This window comes from Chaetodon trifascialis, chromosome 17, assembly GCF_039877785.1.
Source record: "Chaetodon trifascialis isolate fChaTrf1 chromosome 17, fChaTrf1.hap1, whole genome shotgun sequence".
NCBI classification, from domain to species: domain Eukaryota; kingdom Metazoa; phylum Chordata; class Actinopteri; order Chaetodontiformes; family Chaetodontidae; genus Chaetodon; species Chaetodon trifascialis.
The window spans coordinates 20,372,034-20,395,159 of NC_092072.1; the positions used below are offsets into that span (position 1 = coordinate 20,372,034).

The following is a 23,126-nucleotide window of genomic DNA, read 5'->3' on the forward strand; positions in this document are numbered from 1 at the left end:
GTGATGCGTTACTTGCTGCCACGTTTTCAACATCTCCTCTATACATCTTTTAAGCCATAAAAAAATGTTCTGCTTTAAAAAGCAATTTGTGTTTGACATCATGTTGCCACAAAAAGTTGAATTATTTAATAATTTAATATCATCTTCTCCCTTTTTCATAGTGAAATCCACAACCTATGATTATCCAAATATTTATTTTAAAAGATGTTTCCCACCAGTCAATATCTACTTCTCTAAAGTGCAAGTTGATCCACCATTGACTTCCAAACAAGCTGTGATCAATTAAAACCTAAATGTCAAAAATAAAAGCATCTGAGACAGTGAAACTGTTACAATCCATTATATTAAGCACTGGGTGGAGTAATGACTACAATCACTCTCAGAGGGAATAATGACCCTAAAATTACCGCACTGTGATTTGTGTCCTTTAAACTGCTTCCCATTATGTCACTATGTATTGCTGCCTCACCTAGGTTGCTCTTCATCGTAATAACAATCATAATTTATCAATTTTGACACGTAGAAGGTGAAGCTCATTGTCTAAAGGTAAAGTCCAAAAAACTACAATTCCCTGAAACACGTAGGAGAGGGGCGCCAACCAATTATTGGTAGCAATCTGCGTGACGGCACTCTCTTTGGCCGATTTATGTGCGCGCTTGGTACACTCGCGCAGAGGGTAGACTCTGGGAGAGACGAGCTCAGCATCCTCAGCTTGTTGAAGGTGGGTGTGACAGACGGCATCTTTACAACTGAGAAAGTCTACAGGAATTATTTTTCCGCCTGTAAGTACAAATGTTGCTGAATTGAAAACGCTGTGAAGAGACGCAGGCGAGACGAGTTCAGTGTTTTTGTGAGTCCGCATTCTTGGGCAGTTTGTTAAATTGCCGTTTTTTGTTGTGAATGGCGTGGGTCGCCTCTGTTAGCGTAGCACGTGAGCTCATAACATAATGACTGTCAGGTTGTTGGTGGAAATCTTCGACTTTCAGAGGCATTTTTAAAAGTTTGGGATTATTTCAACGGAAAAAACGAGACGGAGACGGTGGTGGTTGCTGCTCTTTGTGGCGGCGGGTTGTTAGCCTATTGTATGGTGGGAGACGCTGGCACAGTTGGCACCGCCAGACAGGCAGCGAAGCAGACGAGGAGTAGATTTGGAGGTCTTCTTTCATGTCTGTGAATGTGTGAGCTGCCCCACTTTTTTTTTTTTAATTCACCCCTCAACGGCAGGAGCGCGCGAGCAGAGCTTTATTATTCGACGTTTTCTGTGGAAACAACCTGCCGTCTTTGTTTGCAGCTGCTCGTCACGTTGCTGTCAAAAGCGCCTTTGTTTGCTGCTGCTTGTTATGCTCGAGCTAAAGACACCAGAAAGCTCTCTGAAAGCGGAATTGAGATGAAGGATGTATTGTTACTGTCCGCGTGGACATTGTCAAGATGAAGCCTGTCAACAGTTCACCTGATGCTAACCGTGGGTGTAGATGTGGCATGGTAAGGTGTGGGCATTCACCAAAGCTTATTCTAATCAGTCAAAAGATGATTTCTGTAGTTTGGGCATTATATGAGAGCAAATGCCATATGTACTAATATCAGGGGAGGGGTCTTTTCGCTCAATAACATGATCGTTAACCACTTGACCAAATATCATGGCAGCTGTTGTCTTTGCTCCAGTGATTCTTCAAATGTAAACGCTCAAGTTTTAAAATAACAGCATATTTGAGCTCCAGCTATTCGAGCTCGCCTCGCGTGTTAAGTCGGCTGTTGTGGTCACTTGTGTATCCCCCTCCCTCCCCTCCTGCAGCTCAAACACATGGTGCAAGGAACAGGTGCTCCCTGATGATCATTTTCCCCCGCTTATGCTCATTGCTCGCTAATCTCGTCGGAGGTGGTGCATACTCGGCCGAGTCCAGGCCTGTCTGCACCTGGCACTGCCCGCCGTACCCACCCTGATCACGGCCTTTTGTTTCAACAAAATGCGGGCTTGTGTCGTTCATTAACAATGGACGCAGCCGTAGGTAGACTTTTGAAAAGCCGTCCACTCCCATGTCTGATGAGGCGATTCAAGTGCGCATATTGATCTGAATGTCATTGCTGCCACAACTTAAAAGAAACAATAGTGTGTGTGTGTGTGTGTGTGTGTGTGTGTGTGTGTGTGTGTGTGTGTGTGTGTGTGTGTGTGTGTGTGTAACGTGTGGTGGTGTTTTGTGTGGATTGATGGGCGGTGGTTGCGTGCAGTGCTTAAGACGGCCACTGGGTGTTGCCACTGTGCCTGGTTTTTATCTTGGCGTCTTGGGAGGGGGGTGGTTGTATTGGAAATGGTGTAAAACATCCGCTAGAGGTCGCTAATTTTAGAGCCATCTGCTGATACAAATTCATCAGACGTTGAATCACAACAATCTGACCTTCTCCTTATTTGCCTTTCAGGTAAATTGACCTGCAGCACACTTTTAAAATGGCAGCCTCTGAAGGTGAACTATATTTTAAGCTCTGAATGTAAATTATTGCCAGATCATGGTTCGTTGTGACTTAATGCATTGTTTTACCTGTGTGTTCAGATATCCAGGTCAAGGAGCTTGACAAGCGGGCTTCTGGCCAAGCTTTTGAGGTCATTCTGGCTGCTCCTGCCCCAGAGGCCAAGGGTGACTTTCCCCTGTCTCCTCCCAAGAAGAAGGACGTCTCACTGGAGGAAATTCAGAGGAAGCTGGATGCTGCAGAGGAGAGGCGCAAGGTAACAACATATTCAGTGTAATAAACGTTGACTGCAAGGTGTCCTAGAAAGCTAAACATAATAGTTTTGTATTTAATAAACTATTTAAATCTTGAACTCGTACACATTGAGCCCATGAGCATTTGAATTGTTGTAGTGGATGTTGGGTGGGGAAATGAAAATGCGATTGGCCGGACGCTAACATTTCAGTTTTCACGATCATTTTTCAGAACCATGAAGCCGAGGTTCTGAAGCACTTAGCTGAGAAGCGTGAGCATGAAAAGGAAGTGCTGCAGAAAGCTATGGAGGAGAACAACAACTTCAGTAAGATGGCAGAGGAGAAGCTCAATCAGAAGATGGAGGCCAACAAAGAGAACCGCACAGCACTTATGGCAGCGATGAATGAGAAATTTAAGGAGAAGGTCAGTGTTTCAGTTGATGATAAATGCATGATTTCTCCGCCTGGATGCCGGAACTTAACCCTTCATTTTTCCTGTTCTTTAATAGGACAAGAAGTTGGAAGAGGTGCGAAAGAACAAGGAAACCAAAGAGGGAACTTCGGAAGACTGAGAGTCACAAACGGGGGATTGTATAGGGTTTTTTACGTATCCAAAGATTGATTTATTTTTTGTTCGGCCAGTATTTTTGTTGTGTTCACTACCCACCTTTTTGAAATAAATACAAGTTCCACTTTGTGAATTTTTCAATTCTCCTGCTATAAGTGTACTTGCGCTGGTCATGTGGGTCATCCCCCCGCCTTGTTGAGTCTAATCCATTTGATATGTAGCTTGTCAGTGCAGCTTCTACCCTTTTTGAAAATTAGCAGTGTGTAATTATCCTTTTTGAGGAAGCATGTTTCTATGCATAGGTATTTGATCCCTGCCTATTTCATAGTGGGTTTGAAAATGTTCCTGTGAACCACACCTGTTCTTGGCACTTCCTGTATATTTAAAAAAAAAAAAGAAAAGAAAAAGTAGCACAAGGTTTGAGCAAGGTGTTGGCTGTTAAACATGCAGGTGTTTAGTGCAGCTTTGCTACTCAGATTCTGCTAGTTTGCTCCTGCAGAACATGTTTTGTGCCGCTGCTGATTCTTCGCTTTTGTAAAAATATGGAGTTGTCTTCAAAGCACATGACTTCTTGCTGTATAGCTGTGATTTAACATGCCAGACATGTAAATGGATGCCATCTTGAAGATCACTAAACAGGGGCCTGCACATGGAATGCAAATGAGCAATACACTTTGGCATCTCAATAGATACAGTGGCTAGTTGACTTGAACTGTTGTACTAAAACAAATAAAAAAATGTAAACACACTGTCTGCTGGCTTTTTAAACTGTTGGTGTCCTATTTGAATGGCTGGTACAGTTCTGTGTGCAGGCTGAGCACTTGATACATACATGCACTCAATGAGCCCGCCCATCTCAAAGTGTCAGTTTCTACAGTGCCTTTGAGCAGCCAAATTGTGGGGCTTCAGCCAATGAGAGTGCACTCCAGGTTTAGAGGTTTGGTCTATCTTTAATGGGCTTTAACAACATGGCTCTGAACCAAAAGAATGGCCACCTGTAGTTAATAACTCTGATCATGTACTGATCATCAAACTTAACAGTCTCCTATGGCTGCACGGGGCTGTCATGTAAGGCTGCTCACATATATTGGATCCCTGCTGGAGGAAGGGAAACATGGTCAAGGGCTCAGTATACATTACATTTTCTCATTAGTGTTGCCATGCATTTAAAACAGTGGCTCATCACATACAGTCATTAATACTCTGTGGTGATGCGAAGCCCAACATTTTGAAAGACAATGCACATTTCTGCTGATACATGTGTATTAGTGACATCACTGCACATGATCTCAACTCGTCCTCTGTGGACCAGCTTCATATAAACTGCAGTCTTTGTCTCCCTCTGCTGGTGGCTTCACTAAAGAGCTGAGTATCAAAAAGGTGGTCTAAAAAGCTTTATCAACTGTCAGAGAGGCTATGTTTGAGATAGTTGTTCCTTGAATATAGTATTTATTTTAGTTTGGCTCAAACAACATCCAAAGAAGCTGAATACTGCCACAGATAATCAGATCTTAAACTTACAGTATTATAAATCAATAGTTTTTATTCAAAATGTTCTTCATATGGACATCATTTACAAAATTAAAGGTCATCTCAGTGTCATTTCAAGTGGAGTCCACATTCAGTAGGCTGATCACAAATTTTCTGTACAATCTGGACACCATATGGTGCCCTCATTCAACCCTTATCATATCATTAAACCCTTCATTTGGAAAAAGAAGGAAACTTACTTGAAGAAATCTGACTAATGAGAGCTGCTGCTCTGACTGGCAGCCGCACTGAACTATTCAGATAATTTAAGTAAAAGTAGTGATGCCACACTAAAAATGCCTTCAAAACCTAAAAACACAGAAGGTGACTTACAGATAAGCTGCAGCTGTAAAATGGAAATACTTGTGTATTAAAAGTGTAAAATGTAGACACTACAACAAAATCTGAATTATTTCAAATATTCCATCATAGTAGGTGAGTATGAGGAGATAACTTCTTATTTTCGTGTTTCACCTCCATGTTTCCTGCTGCTGTTCTTTTGTAGTGATCACTTCAGCAGACCAGCAGAGGGCAGTGTTGTTCTTTTCTTCCTCTGCCTGCCTCTCTCAAACAAGCCATTTTCTATCAGTTGACATTAGGACTAGTCAAAATCTTGGATTAAATCAATATATATATATTTTTCAATGAAAGCCTACTTTTGCAGATGGCAGCAGGAACGTTTTCTCATTAGTACTCTTTAGTTGCATCACTTACTAACTTTGTTATGACGGGTTTCTCAAACACCAGGGTCACATATACAGTAACCCATATGGAAAAACTGAATTGTTCATTTAGCACTTGGCTAAACAACAAGCTGAATGGGGTTGAAGAGTAAGGCCTGAAAGTATTTGCCTAATACATATTTAATACATGCTGGATATCATTGGTCTGTTATTACCAGTGCAGTAACACATAAACATAATTTTGTTGTTGCACCATCAACAACAACAACAACAACAACAACAACAACAACAACAACAACAACAACACTCCTGGAACCACAGCGCTAACATGGCTGAAAATGGATCATATTTCATATAATGATTTTCACTTGCAGAGTAACTAGTGATTAGAGCTTTTAAATAAATGTAGAGGAGTAAAACATTAAATATTTCTTCAGAGCTCTTTCTTAACTGGAGAAAAGAAAAAAATACAAAGTGGAAAAAAAAACCCCGGAAATACTCCAGTTCAAGGACTTTAAATTGTATTTAAGTACAGAATGTGACTGAATTTCTTCCTTTCCTCCACCAGGGAGATAATTGTATAAGAGTGGAAACTAGAAGAGAAGAATTCAGCACTGAGTTCATAAACCCTTAAAACACTATCAAGAAGCCCTGAGAGTCTCAGTTTGGGAGCTGCTGTCACAGCTTACATATCAACTGTAAAATACCATTTAAATCCTGCAGAATTCCTGTCAGACCTTATAAGCCCATATAAGAACCCTGCTCTTGGCTCCTCACAGAGAGTACCTGGCTGACAACATGCTGTGTGTACTGCAGGCAGCAATCAGGGTGTCACTGCAAAGCCTGGCAGTTGTCTGAAATTTGAAACAAAAAAAAGGAGTGACAAAAGAAATATCACAGCTGTTAAAGTCCTTGTCAGAGAACTCATTCTCCATGCCTGATTTGCTCTGCTGTTCTTGCACAGAACAGAGTAATTAAGGAAAAACTATTGAGACTCGACACTTGAAGAAAGGAGGAATGTGTGGGTTGAAAAGTGAAATGCAACGTTAATGTCTCCAACTGTGCGGTTTTAACAGGGCTCGAAACGGAGCCCACTTTATAGACAAATGACCTGTAATAACCCTCTGTGATCTGGTTTTGGTACCACAGCAGGAGTGAACCGAGACAGCCTTCTGAGTGACAGCTCAATAATGCTCTGTATACACAAGTGCCCTGATAATTACTGATAGACACAGCATGAAATGACTGTTCTTAATCTTGAATACACACATTATTAGGTCCGCAAAGCTTGATGTAAAACTAGCTTTAATTGGCACAACACGGCAGGCCTGCACTTGGAGTGTTTTTACTCAGCTGAACACAGTGTTGACAGTATAGACCGGGCGCTCATTATGACTTACTGCCTACTAAAGCACAGCCTGCAGAGTGCTAATCACATGCATTTACTGCAGTCAGCCCTTGTTTTACTTTGCTGCGGTAATTTTAAATGGAAAATCAGAGCAAATCACCCTCTGAAGTAGAGCTGTCATTGTAACTTTGCTTTTCGTGCAGTTGTTCCCATTGTTTTTGGCTAGTGGCCCCTCCAATGATTCTACACTCTTTACTTACTCTTTACACTATACTAGCTGACGGTCAAGTGTAGCTTTATATGTTGGGAAGGGTTGCAACTTATATAGCATTCATCTGTACAGTTATCTACATTCTGCTGTTGATTGTGGAAGAGCTGCTATTTGATTAATGAATTTATTCTTGTTGCACCTGCCATGTTTTTAGCAACTGTTTGTCATTTTTGTCTAATTACTGGAGTTTTGTCCTTTTCCAGTTAATTCTAATGACGCCATGGTGAGGAACATGGTTGAATTTTGGTAGTCAGTTGTACGTATAGGGTGCAAAATGCCTGTCTAGAAAAGGAAGTGAGACTTGGTTTGGACATAAGGGCAGGGTGGTACTGATATTACCTGGGCCTGGCATGATGTTCTGCTTGGACCATAGAGGTTGTGAGACATGGACTTTTAAGAGGCCAAGAGGGTCAAATTCAAAGATGTGACTGGAGGTGTGAAACCAGTGTTTCCACAGCTTGACACATGCTGGAGACTAAAAGTCAGGATTTCTAGGTTTCTGCTGCTTCAGTGATGACCATTCTTTTAAAAATCTGTCTCTTTGAAGTCCTTGGATGGACATGAACTGAAGAGTGACCTTTATTTCTCACATTGTTTGATATGAGTTTTAGAGACCTGAACTGCCAAGTGGTGTGAATGTTTATTTTATGTAACCATCCCTTTAATCATTTTACAATCCCTCAGATATATGTTTGGACCCCTGGGGAGGGACCTGACTCCCATGTTGGGAGCCATTGCTTTAGGGTTTTATTTTATTTCTCAAATGGTAATTTGAGTCCATTTCCAATGTATAGATTTTCCATCTCATACAAAATATCTTTGTAAATCCCAAAGGATGTAAGCATTCCCCTTCCACATGCTCATCTTATCTTCCATCTTCCATTTGATTTTTTTTCAATTATTTCTATTTATTCAAAGAGAGCCATGTTGTGCTTGGTAAGAGCACAACAAAGAGGAAAGTCATTCAGGCCTTGAGTAAACATTATGCAGAATGAGTTGAGTCTATCCTGACATCATCTTAATGAAAATGTCTGTGGGGAAACAACAAATGGAGCCAGGCTAAGGCTAGGACTGCAGGGAGGGTAAGGCAAGCCGAGCTGAGCGGGGTCAGCAGAGGCGCAGTGGAAGGCACATTAAGGCTCACAAATACAGATCAGCAGAGATGATGAGTAAGAGTGAGATAAAGCCAGGAAGCGGGAGCATGGGGGTGGACTGATGGTCTTGGACGTGAAAATACTATTACAGGGCTGACTGAGTTTTTAATGTAGCAAAGAGATGCTGTTAATATTAAAAGAAGCAGGTGGTTGAACATGTGTTCATTTGTTCTGATAAGGAGGAGATGTGGCTGCTCAGTGGTATCAGTCAGAGATGACCAGCGACGGCTTTTTAAGGCAGATTCTGATACGGGTCAGACACTTCGCAGCTCCCACTAACTGATGCTTTGTGCTGTAATTCAACATCTCGAAACGTTTCCACTTAAATCCACTGTTTCCCTATAGTGTGTTTGCTCTCAGAGTACTAGTGATGCAGCTGATACCAAGAGCAATACACATATTTTCAGCATTGCCAAGCGTGCACAGAGCTCATGGTTGCATTAACCTGCCGGGGGCCTGGGGGAAAAACGAGCTGTCGGGACCCCATTGGAACCCACTCTTTCCATCCTCTGTGCAATGTGAACTAATTTTCCTTGTCCTAGGTTTCCCTCAGGCAGGATCTAGTATATGGTATATTTCAACCTGGCGTATTTCCATTAATGTGACTGTTGTGACATACATCACATAGTTTTAAGTGTCAAAAAAGGTGGCACATAGCTCATAATCTAACAGCTTGTTGCATTGTACATAAAAAGTTCTCGTTATTCTCTGAACATTTTTATGAGATTATAGGCTGATGATTAGATTCTGGTCTGGAATTTAGTAAGTCTAGGGGAGAGGCAACTTGGCCTGCAGCAAGGCAATTTTTTTGGAGGGCACGAAGGCCACATGCCAGGGCATCAAGGCCTTAATGCCTTTTTAATAAACAGTGGAGCACTTCAAGGAAGTGAGATGACTCACTCATTAGTTGCTTCCATCATCAGCTCCACAAAAAACAATGCATTCTGGATGTAGCCTGATGAGGTATATGACATGAATATACATGGTGACTTATATTTACATCACATCTATAAGCATATATGTGACAGACATGTCTGTAGTTCACATATTTTGTCATATATCAGATTAATGTATGGGATTGTTCCCTATGAAGAAACAGTCAGCAACATTAATGAATAACAGTAATTGAGTGCTGTTTGCTTATGTGAAAAAATCACATGCTACATGAAGCATGTGACTTAAACATTCACTGAAACCTCTGCTCCGCTGAGGAGGTGACAAACAACAGAGTGAAACATCTGATTTGAATGGTGTGATGAGGAGACTGTAACAGTCCTAAAATAATATATTAAACAAACAGAAATGCGACATTTGCATTATGTTTTCTACATTGTTTTTCACCATTGGAGGTTTGGCTGGCTTTCAATTATGTCAACTTGTCGTGCCCTCTTCTTCTGCAGTGGTATAATGGCACCTGACTGGAAAAGTAGTGCCGCCAGCTGTTTAGAACTATTTGATAAAGACAGTGGATGAAAAAGTGCATTCATTTGCATTTTCTTTTGCCAGTTTTCTTAGAATTCAGTCACTATTTGCATTACATTTGGATGAAAACCCAGCTACTGTTGCCTCACTTACAGAGTGGGCGTTTTCTGTAGCTGGAGGAAAAATGGAGCCACAGGGGCCATTAATGAACCATTACAGCTCGACACACCTGAGCAAGATAAAGACGCTGCATTAGAAAACTTACTTGGACAAACAACACAAAGGCAGGTGTGGGTCATAAACTAATTTTTTTACATTCTCTTTTAAAACTCTGCTTTTACTTTAAAGTTTTGAGTATTTTTGGGGCAATAATCTACTTTTAAATGTGTTACATTTGCCATTTATGCAGCTCTTCCTCTATGTGTATGTAGATTTAACCTACTTCATTCAACAATGGGCTGCTCCAGTGTTATTTTCATAATAATTCTTTGCATTGTGAAGAATTGTGTTCACAGAGACAGTGTGGTTGGGTTGGCTACATGTCCATGTCAAGATAACAGCAGATACAGGCAACAATAGAAGGCGAGGCAGATAGCAAGTACAATATCTTAAAGTGATCTTATCAATACCTTTATGTTGATTAAAAAAGTAAAATAATTGTATTAAACAGAAATAGCTAAATCAGAGATCATCGACATGCAGTGGCTATTTCTAATCTGCACAGCAGATATAAAACGTATTATTCCAAAGAGAGACTTGAGACTTGACTCAGACTCTTGACCAAAGATGTGAGACTTGACTTGGACTTAAATTGACTTGTGAGGATCAGTGGGCTGCACGCAAAATAACTTGTACTTTGAGTTGCTTATTCTCCAAGTATTTCTGTAGATGAGTCAAGTGGAAATTTTTACTTACACTTTTACTTGAGTAACAACACATACAGATACTGAGTAAAGATTTTCAGTGCTCCACCCACCACTGCACAAAGGCTTTATCGGAGAAAATACTTTTCCTTCCTGAAGGTTCTTATAAAGAAAAATCAGGGCTACTAAGTTCAAAACAGCCGGTATTCACTACTTAATTTCAATGTTGATCTTTGAATAACTGCAGGTTTTCATTTGAAGGCTGTAATGGTTCAGCTGTCATTTATTTTCAATCTCCTTTTCAATGCAGAAACAAACAGCAAAGACATTTCCATCAGTGATTTCTTCAGAATATTTTGTAATTAAAAGCAACACCTGAAACATCTGTGCTTGTCCCTGAAATCTGATTAAGTCTGAAATAAGTGAGTCAATGCATGTTTCTGTGCACCAACAAACACAAGATACGACAATGCGGGTCAGTAACTGACACTGAACTGACACTGAACGACAATTTCTATATAGAAAAAATAAATAGATGAAGAAAAAAGACTAAACGAATATGTGTATTTCTACTAAATATCTTTGAATCTGATGATTTTTGTGTCAGAAGCTTCAAGTGTTCAGTCTTTCCCCCACAATCTTCTTTTTGTCAGCATTCAGAAGCCTTTAAACTGAAGTCTCCACTGACAGCCAGGCTAATGAAATTCTTCTGGCACTGTTAACTGCTTTTGATGGGTAAATCAGGACTGAACCACAAAGGGCTGCTGCACTGCTCTCTGTGGGCTGAAACTCTCAGACATGCTGCACTTGGCCCCACCCCAATCAGCAATGCTATAACAGGCATTTCCAAACAGCAGCTGGGATATCACTGATAGGGTGTGGCCAAACATCCAACATGCTTGAACATTTGTGGGACACACAGAGCAAATGTAGAGCATGACAGCAACAGTTTTCTGCACTATTAGATTCAGCGCTGAGCTCAATTTTATAGTAGTTCCTGTAAGGGAGTTTTCTATCACAGGCTTTCTGTATAGTTAGGCGCCCAAAGGTCGCAAGGTTGGACAACACAGAGACCTCAGACTGAAACACATTAACATAATATTTAGAGACCATTCTAGCAGAGAGCAAATAGGAAGTCTCTCCCCTTTTTCTTATTATGGAGGTAGCCAACTCTTATAGCTAAACCAGCTCACCAGCTTCTCCTTGCTGCATCAAGCCTGCAATAAATACTTCTGCATAACACATCTGAAGTCTCCTGGTAGTCTTCAAAACCTCCACAGAAACTTCTAACAATACATCTGCATGGAAAAAAGAAAGCAGAACACAAGCAACACCTTTTACTCAGGAATCTGATCACCCCGATGAAATGTGTTGGCCTGACGACGAAGTTGTTCTGTGTTGCTTTAAGGGAGCTTACATTCTACAATTAAAAGCTTACACATGGTTGGATATTTAACTGGCTTGTTCCAGTAAAGCCTCAGTAAATTAAAATTTTACTACAGTTTGCCAGCAAAATAAATAAATGAGCCAGTCGCTATTTCACCACCAGAATATTATTCCCGATTTTAGAATTCAGACCTTCATGTTGCCTCCGGCCAATTAACCTAACCTTTGTGTTTTTGGACAGTGGGAGGAAGAGGAAGTGGAAAACCACACAGGCACCAGCGGGGAGACAAGCCAAGCTCCACACAGAAAGGCCCCAGCTGGCCCATTTTTTATTAGTCTCTAATAAAAATGGATAAAAGTAATCCGCTGCAAGATTTGTGGATTACTCACAGTAATCGGGGCATTGTTTTTGGAAAGACATTGCTGTTGACTTAGCCATGGCTCTAGCCAGATTTTCCAAATACTGAGACCATGAGTCTAAATCCACCCCAAATAATACTAAGGACATGACTTCTGTGTATGCAGAGCATCCCAAGTGTACATAATCATATACTGCAATAAAACACAGTGAAAAACATCAGCCTGGTCGTGTCTGCAGACCAGTACAACACTCCTCCTCCATGTCCACGCTCCCTCAGCGCCGCTTGTTAAGGCGTTGGTATAAATGGTAAATAAGTAATGTCAAGCATAGCAGAATGTAAGCTTTGGTTTTTTTGTGTAGGTGTTAACAGGCAAAGTATCTCTTCACTTGGACCTGCATCACACATACTGATCAACAGCAGTGTGCATCTTAATGTGTGTGTGTCATGTTGTGGGACGTGTTAACACAGTCACGTTGTGAGGACGAAATGCAAGTTCCCATTATGTAAATCATCAAATTTTAGACTTGGGTTAGTGTTCAGCGTGTGGCAGGTATGGCTTTGGTGGGGGTAAATCTCCAGGAAATGAATGTAAGTCTATGTAATGTACTCTGAAGCGACAGAAACACGACTGCCTGTGTGCATGTGTGCGTATGCCGTCACCAAGTCACACACATTTTTATTACTTTTCACATGTAGCAGTCGAGCAGCTAATCCAAAGACCTCAGTACTTACAGGAGATGACCTACGGTTAAGCAGCTAAACCTCACCCACTCTTCAGGCACCGTGCGCCGCAGCTGCAATTTGCTCCGTCTTTTGTGCAAAATAATAACTGATTGTTGGGTTTTATCGCGGTTCAGCTCTCATGATGAACTTGCAGGGATCACTTCCAAAGTTGATTTATGCAAAGCCACTGTGGAAAAAGTCAGCTAAATCCTGACTGGTGAATGTGCAGTTGTTTCCTTAAGAGGTGAAGCACATTCCTGGAGGTGGTGTCAAGTCACAGCAACTCTGAGCCGTGATGATAGAGGGAGTCTGCAATGAAGAGCAGATAAACAGAAATGTGAATGGGAAGAAGGAGAACTTTACAGGCAGGAACGCTGCTTGATGTTTCTGCCTGAAAATTGAGCCGCTTTCAAACAGTAAGGAAGTAAGAAGTGTGTGTGTGTGTGTGTGTGTGTGTGGTGACGGGATTACTTGATTAAACTGGAAGAATGCCTAATTACATTAAGCACAGTTCGGTTCAGTGGATATTTGTGTATCCAAATACACTGAGGCTACATCTGCAAGTTTTAGATAAAGATTTATCTGAAGAAATATGAAAAGTAAATGTGATTCCAATTACCATCCGGAAGTGACATTCTCACTTTCAGGCTGCAGTTGTGCTTTTTGGACACTGTTCTTACGGCGTTCTGCGATACAGTAGATACACTTTAATCTGCGCTGAGGTGTGAGTGTTCCAGATGGACTGTGTTTTAAGGTTTCAGTCAACAATTTCAGCCTCTGAGTGAACAGAGCAGCCGGATGGAGGCATGACTCAGCTCCATCTGAATTTAATTCACTTTGTATAAAAGCGTCTGTTGTTGCTTTTTGTCCCAACAATACTGACTCATACTACATACAGTGAGAGTTTTCATTGCCAGTTCCAAACATTTCTGACTTCTTCTGAGAAAAATTCTTTGGTCTTAGAAAACTGGCCGCTCGCTCACGCTCATTAGCAGACATTGTGTAAATAAGCAAACTGCCACTTTCTCCAACAACTTGAGCAGCAATGAAAATCCAATTTTTTCCACATAGCAGCAAATCACTGGATGAATTATGTCCTCATTTGCATGAAGTCAACGTTTGACCTCTGTTTTGTGTCCTGTTGTCCCACAGTGCTTTCAGAGACAATTCACAAGCACTACATTTGGTCACATTCAGGTGGTTTGCCAACCTTTATATCCTGTGAAACCTTTAAATAAAGCAATGCCTACGTTTGCACTACTCTTGTCAGCAGTTACATATGTAAAGATTAGTCTGGAAAAATAAACATAACATTAATAGTAAACAATAAACAACAGAAATACTTTTTTCTGCTTTCTCCCACTTCTAATTATCTTGCGACCCCTTGCCTGATCACCAGCCTGGGATCCACTGCTGGTCCCAAAAGGTGAATGAAAAGCACTTTTTTGCTTTGAGCTCCTCTGTTGTTTTCCTCTTCTCTCTGTAGGTTTATGGAGTCATAAAGCTTCTGCAAAAGAGTTTTTTATTCAAATTCAAACAGTTGCACAGAAGCATCTTCGCCTCAATTTGCATGGTGTAGAGTGAATTTGGCTCTGTTCCCGTGTCTTCCCTATGAATTCAATCTGCAAGTGTGCTGCCTCTACAATTTGCTTTGTTATCAGCCTGAACGAGCAGAACGAGGAACACTGACTTGCTCTTGTTACTGTACAGCCTCACCGGTGCTGAATGTGAAAATGTAAAGTTTGGCCTGAGGTTGATGATAAGAAAAAGGTCAGAGTGTCATTAAAATAATCTGGGTTGGATGCATGTGCTCAGTTAAGTTTTTAGTAGTTTTGAGATCACTTTGACATCATGAGACGACTCACCCTCTCAGAACCCTGAACATCTTGGCAATCTGGTAGTTCAAACAGTCTTAACAGTGCAAGCTTTGAGGGACTGTGGCTAATATTATACTAATGGTTATTGTGAGTCCTACCAGGCTACTGTGGTAGAACTACTACTCCCCCCCCCCCCCTTTTTACTATGTGACCTGATTGAATAGTTCTTAAAGAGCGGATCAGTGGTTAAAAGTCACTCATTCATGAATCTCACTCTTTGTTCGTATTGTTTTTAGGTTGCTGTCTACTGCATCCTGTTTACACCCAGTAACTTTTATTGGCTGGAGGTTGGGGTAATGAAGAATTAGTGTGTTTTGCATGAATGCGGCTGAGTCCATTAAGAAAGAGAATGAAAAATAGATTCATTCGAGCTGTCACAGCCTCTGCCTCTCTGTTCACTGTGGCCCCTGCCTGTCCACGAAGCCTCTGCTGTCTCTACCTGTTCCCCAGAGGCCTCAGATGTTTCCAGCTGTCCCTGACTTCCATGTCCACCTGCTCATCTGTGTCTCATTTCCCCAGTCACCCTGTCAATACTTATACCAGCCCCTTTCCCTCAGTCAGTGCCAGGTCGTCAATGTTGCAATATGCCTTTGTGCTCCAGCCACTGAACCTGCAACCTGAGCCCTTCACCTGAATCTATTCGGCTCTGCACCTTTTCTGCTGCCTCACTCCAGATATGTGTGGATTCTCAGTCACTTCTGTTTGGACGTGCTATACGTTGCAGCGAGCTTATGTATCTTCACAATAAATGACTGAACTCTAACTGTCTGCCTGGACTGTCTGTTTGGGTCCATCCCCTGCACTCACTCAACCAACATCAGTGGTTCATTTCACAGCGTATAGCTTCATTTGAAGGTATATTGAAACATAACTAATTTATTTGCTCATTAAAAAACAGTTTCTGACTCTGAATTAAGCCTTGTGGTCACAAATGCGCCCTCTATGGCTGACCACGACTGCAGTCCACCTTTACTTAACCTTCATGTATAACCTGCTTGATAAAAAGTATGGTTTGCAGACAATTATGAGACAAATACTGTATGTCTCTTAAATACACTGTACGAACTTATTGTCCCTTTAGTGATAGATTGCGTGCGCTAGCTAACTGTCGGTTATCACCAGCCTAGCTCAGGGATGAGAGAGTGCATGTTCCAGACCAACAAATAGTCCTGCAGTAAGCTTCTAGTGGCACCTATTACACAAGGACACGAGGCTGAGCTTCACTGTGCCACTTTCTGTTGTGATCAACCAACCCGGCCAGCACAGCCACATTCAGCTCTTTCAGAGAAACAAATCCAAAGAACCCCAAACACTCTCACATGACTTTGTCCTCTGAGATAATATACACTGTATATTCAAGGTTATGTGAGCAACAGAGAGAAACTGCTTATCTGTGGTGCTGTCCGAAAGCAGAGAATGATATACAGACTCACGAATACATTATCAAATTACATCACCAGTTATTTTGAACAAACTACACGTGGGGAGGGTATGTGCATCATATTTTGTCAGCACTGTCCTCTGAAGAGATTACTGCAGGGTCCTGGAGAAAATCAAGGGTCACAGCTGCTCCTCTGAATGGATTTTCTAGGTTATTATCTGTGTTTACATTCATTCTTGTCAAGATTCAAGGCCTCAAATCCCACAACATAGACAGAATCAGTAGGGAGAATCAGAGAGAGAGATTTTCTGTCAGGAATCACTTCAACAAATCTTCAGTCAATCAGTCCAAGCCAGTCAGTCTTTGATGTCATGTTACGTTCCTTGTTATGCAAAATTCCCTGTTAGAGTCACAAAGGCGAGTATTTATCTGCCCAGATCTGGATGTCTGCAGTGAATAGTGAAACGAGAAAGATTAAGAGGAAAATGAATAAATAAAAAGGGAGGAGGTTTGAAAGTGTGAGATTTAAGAGGGGATAAATTCAGGAGAAATAAGGCAGCATATTCTCCTGCAAAATCTAAAGCTTTGAAATGCTACACAATTTATCCCTGAAATGATTTCCACTTCTCTCGGATACCATCCTGGTTAGTCGCCGATGCCGCGTACACTGCAGCTCCACGGGGATACATTTGCAGAAGCAGATATTTTTCTAAACATTCCATTCCTTTTCTCACTTTCTTTATAAAGAGTTGGAAATTGAAAATGAAGTCAAGATATCACATTACCAAGTACAGCGTGATCGGCTGAGTGCGCCTGAACACGCTGTGCCTCGTACAACAAGCCTGGTAGTTTATTCAGACAGCCATTCAGATTTTCTGAGAGCTAAGAAGGGGAACTGACATGTCGTATGGAGACAAAGCCCCCAATCCTATCAGACATCTTTTCTTCATGATGAACAGTCACATGGCCTTTTTGGAACATAGCAGCAAAGCTTTTACTGCATATGCTAATTTTAGGATTAGCTGTGGAAAACCCGGAGATGTGAGAGCAAGGCCGATGCAAAACCAACTGGCAATAAGAATAGCTGAGTGAGACTGATGAATTCAGCTTTATTTATGTTCTTCTTTTTGTAGTTTTAGTTATTGCTCTTATCGGTAATGAGGAACACAGGCAGTCAAACAATCAGTCAGGTTTCAAGCTAACTTTCTGGTTAGCCACAGTTATTTGGAGGCGAAAACAAAAACTACAAAAGTGTATGACCTAAAAGTTCAGATTTATCTCCAACTCAAGTGATTTAGATGATCTGTCTTTTCTTTTCTGATAACATCTGATAATGCTAGCCGAGACGATGACAATAACAACTGCATGTCACCGAGTGCATAACGTCCATGTCCTGTCCATGACACGTCCAACGGGGCTGATTGCTGCCATTCTAGACAATGTGTGCAATTCCACCGGGCGCCTTCCATGTCTGTGTCAGAAGTGTCCCAGAAGGGACTCACTGTTCTACTCTGCAGAAAATATACTCTGAGTCTATTAACAGGAAGTCAGACACAGGACCGCTGTAGAAAATCCGGTAAATTCTTATAATAAAATAAAATAAAAATAAATAAATAAAACATTCCAGATCAACACATCAACAATAAATGTAATTAAAACATTTTTTTTAAAGAAACCATTTAACTATGAAGCCTATTTCCCATGGCAGAAGCACAAACATGAAGGAAAAGCTCTGTTTCTTGGACGGAACAGAAATGCATTGCAGACGCGACGTCTGGACACACCATCGGAATCTCGACGTAAAACTCAAATTACAATAAAGTGGGAATGGCTGCTAAAAATCTCTGAAAATGAAATAGAAATTCAGGTTGGCAGAACTAGGTGCTAAAGAAGATTTATTGACTCATTGCTCCCCTACAGAAATGTTGTATTGTTGTAAGACAAGAATGTTTGCATGCACAACACGTTGTTTGTCTCTGCCAATCAACTGTTGTGGTTTCCACTTGCTTGTCACACCCACAGCACCCTTCCCCCTGGTTTAAACCTGAATCTTCTGCCTTCAGTAACTGAGCTGAGGTAAATCAATGCCTCACCTTTGTGGTTTCTGCAGTCTATGTGCAAAGCGGCTAAATATCTGTAATAATGAGAGCTGTAGAACAGGTGAGATAAATGTACTGCCACTCATAAATGTTGCAGGGAGACCTGCCAAGGACAGTGAGACTCTTGGGAATGTCCCTGCTTCCTTCCAGGTGCAACGCTGCCACTGAAAATGAAGAGGTGTCAACTTGACGGGTTCAAATCCGCTTCCTGCACAATCTCTGAGGCTAATGTACAATCTACTTACACACTGTGTGACATACTGTATAGATAGAAAAACTGCTTCTTTTCTTTTTAACTCCAGAGAGAATATAATCTGTTCTGGTTTATTTTGGAGTTTTTCTGATGATATAACCACTGAGTTATCACCCTCAGCCATCTGCACAGATGTTTCATCAGCTAGGCGCTCTGCACACTATAAACAAAATATCCATTTTACAAGAGCAAGCTGTATGTTATGCTAACACATGCCATGAAACATATGGCACACCAGGCATTCCAGCACCTCTGTGGGCTCGCTTGCTGCACATTTGACGTTAAATCACCCAGCAGCTCTTCTCCCCATTCCCTTTTTATTTTCTGACTCTGAACTTTCGGGTAGTGACAAATTGATGGGGTTGCGGCAAAAGGCTTTCAGAATGCCATAAGTTACGGCGGGTGAAGGCCTTAAAACAATAGGCAATTAGCATACTTTTCCCCCCATCCATCAGCAGGTAGTGCCAGCCCCTGGCAGCCATTCATCACATCCGTGCCACCGAGCAAGCGGGCCTGAGGCCCCTGCTGCACTGCTTCTAAAGAGATGTATGAATACAACATGAACACAGTGAGCTAGAATAAAGACTAATATAGCCCAATTCAACCGTGACCATGAAGATGAATGCGTTAAAAGAAAACAGTGACAACGTGACTGATAGTTTTAATACAAGCAGTGAATAAGCAATCTGTGCAGAGGTTATCTTGGCGTGTATATTGTCATGAACTGTGACTATAATATGATATACTGTAAAGCCACTAAAAGCACCATGCCTTCCCCAGGGTATAAAGTCTTAGGAGGCTCCATCAGGCTGCTTTTAAAGCACACCGTTTGATGCAGATTAAGTTTCCCACACAGCCGTGTGTTTGTGTCAGAGCTCAGTTCAGTTTGGGACTCAGAGCCAGCGGCTGCTAGAAGCTCCTGTCCATTAAGCTAGCTCTGGGGAGAGACTAAAAATTAACCTTAATGGACACTTTTCTCTCTGAATACTAACTAGGGGCTCTTAACTAAGTACCGCTGTGTCTCTCCCACTGAGTGTTTGGCTATTCTTATTTATTTATTTCACCACAGAGGAGTTAATGTGTGAGAGACACCGAACTGACAGACAGCCTCTACAAGCGCAGCGACTCCACAGAGGCCGCTCATTCACAACCCCGCCTCTCCTCGCCATCCCTCTTTCCCGCTGAGCAGCTCTCCATAAATGCCAATTAGCAGAAATTTAAAACCAATTAGAGCTGCTTTGTGCTCACTAAATCTGATTATTAAAAGCCATGTACATCTTCCATGCAATCAGCGCCCGATGCTGTACTACAGACAGACTCCCATGCCAAACCTATCAGTCTGCTATCCAAGCCACTGACTGCTTCACTACCCTCAGTCCCCCTCGCCTTCTAATCTGACTATAATGACATTTGCGTAAGGCAATGAACAGTGTTGTGCCACGGTTTCTCAAGACTCCACCACCCACCACACACATCACAGACATTTTTATGACTCCTGGGTGTAATATTTCCCTCATTTGCATAATGATGTCCCCTGTTTATTATAAACCTGTGCATCCATCTCACTAAGGCCCATTGAACAAGCAGCGGATTTGTACAAAATTAGAATGCAAATGGAATGTAATACTGTTGCACTGCCAGTGATGGGCCAATAAACTACCTGACCCCCCCTTTCCTCAGCACCTAGAAGCAATATGCACCACAGTCACACACCCACGCAACACTTTAAACAACAAATGTGTCATCAATCAAACTTCAAACTAATGAAGTTTTCAGCAGAGGCTAAAAAACATGTGACACTAAAGTGTTGCAGTGAGCAAGTTAAACTGCTTCTTTGACATTGCTGCTGGGCTGTTGATGTGACCTAGAGCTGAGGTCGACGTGCTTCAGGGATGAAAAACCTGCCATCCTGCATCTATGGAGGCCTTTCATAGTTAAATCAATAGATGAATTTATCATGTGAATGAATAATCCATCTGAGTGTTAAATCTTTCTCTCAGAGGAGCACTCGAGCCCCTGACCATGCAAGGACAATTTTTTAGGGGTAAGGATCATAATCAATCCTCTGAACAGCAGCAGTGTAATATATTCACACAGTAATTAAGATGCACACTGGAGACATATCTTTTTATGCATGGCAGCTACGTTTTTGATAACGCTTTATCAAATGCCACGGCAAAATAAGAACACTTCTGATTATACATAGAAAATGGCATTCCCTCATGAAATATTAATGCCTGTGTTCTATCTTTGTCCCTTTAGCTGGGTCTGAAAATCAACTTTTTGGCACTCGGGCCATGATAGTATGCGTCACAGGGCCCACTCTCTCCTCCCACAGCATTTAAATTAGATTACTGGTAAGATAAATTCGGCTGGGTCCGTAAAAAAATGCACTGTGACAAATGCTGACTCAGGTGGCCACAAGCAAATCAAGACAAAAATCACCACTGCAGTTCAGAGCCTTTTTATTTTCCTCTCTGTGCCAACAAACTCTGAAGCTGACTTCTTATGGGAATGAAAATGCAGCATTTTGATTGGATGGAGTTGATCCTGCACTGATCATTTCACATTTTCACTCCCTAAAAGTTTTTGTCACAATGCCAACTTCTGCCTCCCAGAGGAAGGACCGCCTCAGGGGAAGCATTTCATGGTTAGAAAATGTCTGGCATACTGGAAACACACCTGGACTACCAGGAAAATATCCCCAACGCAATATTTCATGATGAAAATTTGAGGTGTTGAGGAAAATATTGCCTCAGGAATTCTATTTTAGAGTGAATCTACACAGCGAGGGACTCTGAGCTCTCAGCAGGGATATTTGACTTGCCTATTGTGAAACGCATCAACTGTGGTTTAATCTCAAGATTCACAGTCTGTGACAGGGCTGCCATTTCAAGCAGAAATCATCTGTTGAAATGCATTTAACGGGGTGTGAAACATCTATAAAGCCGTTGAGAGGCAGCATCATGAGACTCTTTTAATGAGGAAACAAATTAACACCAATGGACAATGGATTACATCACCAGGGTGGAAATGTATCTCCTGTACTGTGTTATCAAATGTTTAAAGAATCTAACGAGGATGAGGTTGTCAGTAAGCTTTAAAACTCATCTAATGGTGCCTGACACTGTGCTCCGCCATGACTTTTCAAAGTCAGAACTTGATGGCTGTGTTTGACATTTCTGACTTTATGAAATAGACAATCTGACAGTCACACCCACCTCACGCAGCGATTGGCCACGTGTGGAAAGGTGTGAAGAATTTGATCAATTCCTCAAACTTTTCTCTTTCGTTCTATACACCAATACTTCTGTCACTTTTTGTGCAAGTGAAGCAACATGATTGCCTCTGAGAAGCGGCTGTCTGAAACACTGTGTTTCATGAAATCATGAGGACAGCAGAAACTGCTTCTTCCTCTTCCTCTTCATCTGCCTCTTTGGGTTTTGTAGTGGAAACAGCTGGTCAGTCACGTTTGCTAGTCAAGACTTATTCAGCAAAGGTGTTTCCATCTCTCATTTAGATTCATTACATTATCACTCTTATGAAAAGGCAAAACCCACCTCAAGCGAGGGTAAAACTTTTTTGGAATTTTGTCGTTTCCATCAAGCTTTTCAAATGCAGTCTTTCAAAATTTGCAGAAAAACACCTTGATGGAAACACGGCTATTGGAAAATTGATTACCCTTGAGGTTTCTTATTGTTGGTCAAACAAAACAAGCAAAGCTTTAACCATCACAAGGATAACCAGCGATGGGCATTGTTCTCTTGCAGTCTCTCCTTTTCATTCTTCACACAATTATTCTTTCACTTTTCATGTGTGCAACATCATGAATGCCTTTAAGGGGACGCTGGCCAAACCTTTTGTATGATTAATCACATCTTGCCCACTAATTTTTGCCACTCCTTCAAGTACGGCCTTTCACAACAGGTCATAAACACTTTTGCCACTTTTGCAAGGACAATGCTTCGTACAAACCAGTTCGTTTTAAAGAGACCTTAAAGTTACACTGAAATTAAAGTTGGTCTCAGTCCAAACACACATGTTCTATTATGATATCATTCTGCTACCTACCCACTCTAGATAATGGTCAAGTATGATGGGCTGGGTTAGCTAGTCACTTCAAATCACACTGGGAAAATGTACCGTGACAAACTAAAAGACAAACTTGAATACATGAGTGGAGAAACATAACAAATTTACATGCTTCCACGCAGGTGCACTGCAACTAAGCAGCACAGTGGCTCAGAGGTTGGCACTGAGGGCCTGGACTTGAATCCTGGCTGGAGCAGGGCTTTCCTGTGTGGAGTCTGCATGTCCTCTGTGTTCTCCAGTTTCCCCCATTAACAAAAACATGTATGTCAGGTTAATGCTCTTGACCCTGACCAAGACACTGGCTTAGGACTGGAGCTGGTCCCCAGGCTCTGATGTTCTGTGGCATGTATAAAAATGCTGAGCAGGCGACATTGATTTGTATCAAGTTGGGAAGAGGAAACCATCTAAATGGCTTTGA

General features: G+C 41.6%; 1 protein-coding gene across 1 annotated transcript; it reads left to right on the plus strand.

The window, feature by feature from the left end:
* Positions 1–639: 639 nt before the first annotated feature.
* On the plus strand, positions 640–4,013 carry LOC139345830 (stathmin-like). Its single transcript, XM_070984679.1, has 5 exons — positions 640–721; positions 2,416–2,459; positions 2,547–2,719; positions 2,929–3,120; positions 3,206–4,013. The coding sequence occupies exons 2-5, from the start codon at positions 2,444–2,446 to the stop codon at positions 3,266–3,268; spliced, it is 444 nt and encodes a 147-aa protein (XP_070840780.1). The 5' UTR covers positions 640–721; positions 2,416–2,443; the 3' UTR covers positions 3,269–4,013.
* The last annotated feature ends 19,113 nt before the right edge of the window (positions 4,014–23,126 follow it).

Coding starts and splice junctions, on each gene's coding strand:
- LOC139345830 (XM_070984679.1), top strand. Junction 2,720..2,928: donor CTGCAGAGGAGAGGCGCAAG/GTAACAACATAT, acceptor ATCATTTTTCAG/AACCATGAAGCCGAGGTTCT. Junction 3,121..3,205: donor ATGAGAAATTTAAGGAGAAG/GTCAGTGTTTCA, acceptor GTTCTTTAATAG/GACAAGAAGTTGGAAGAGGT.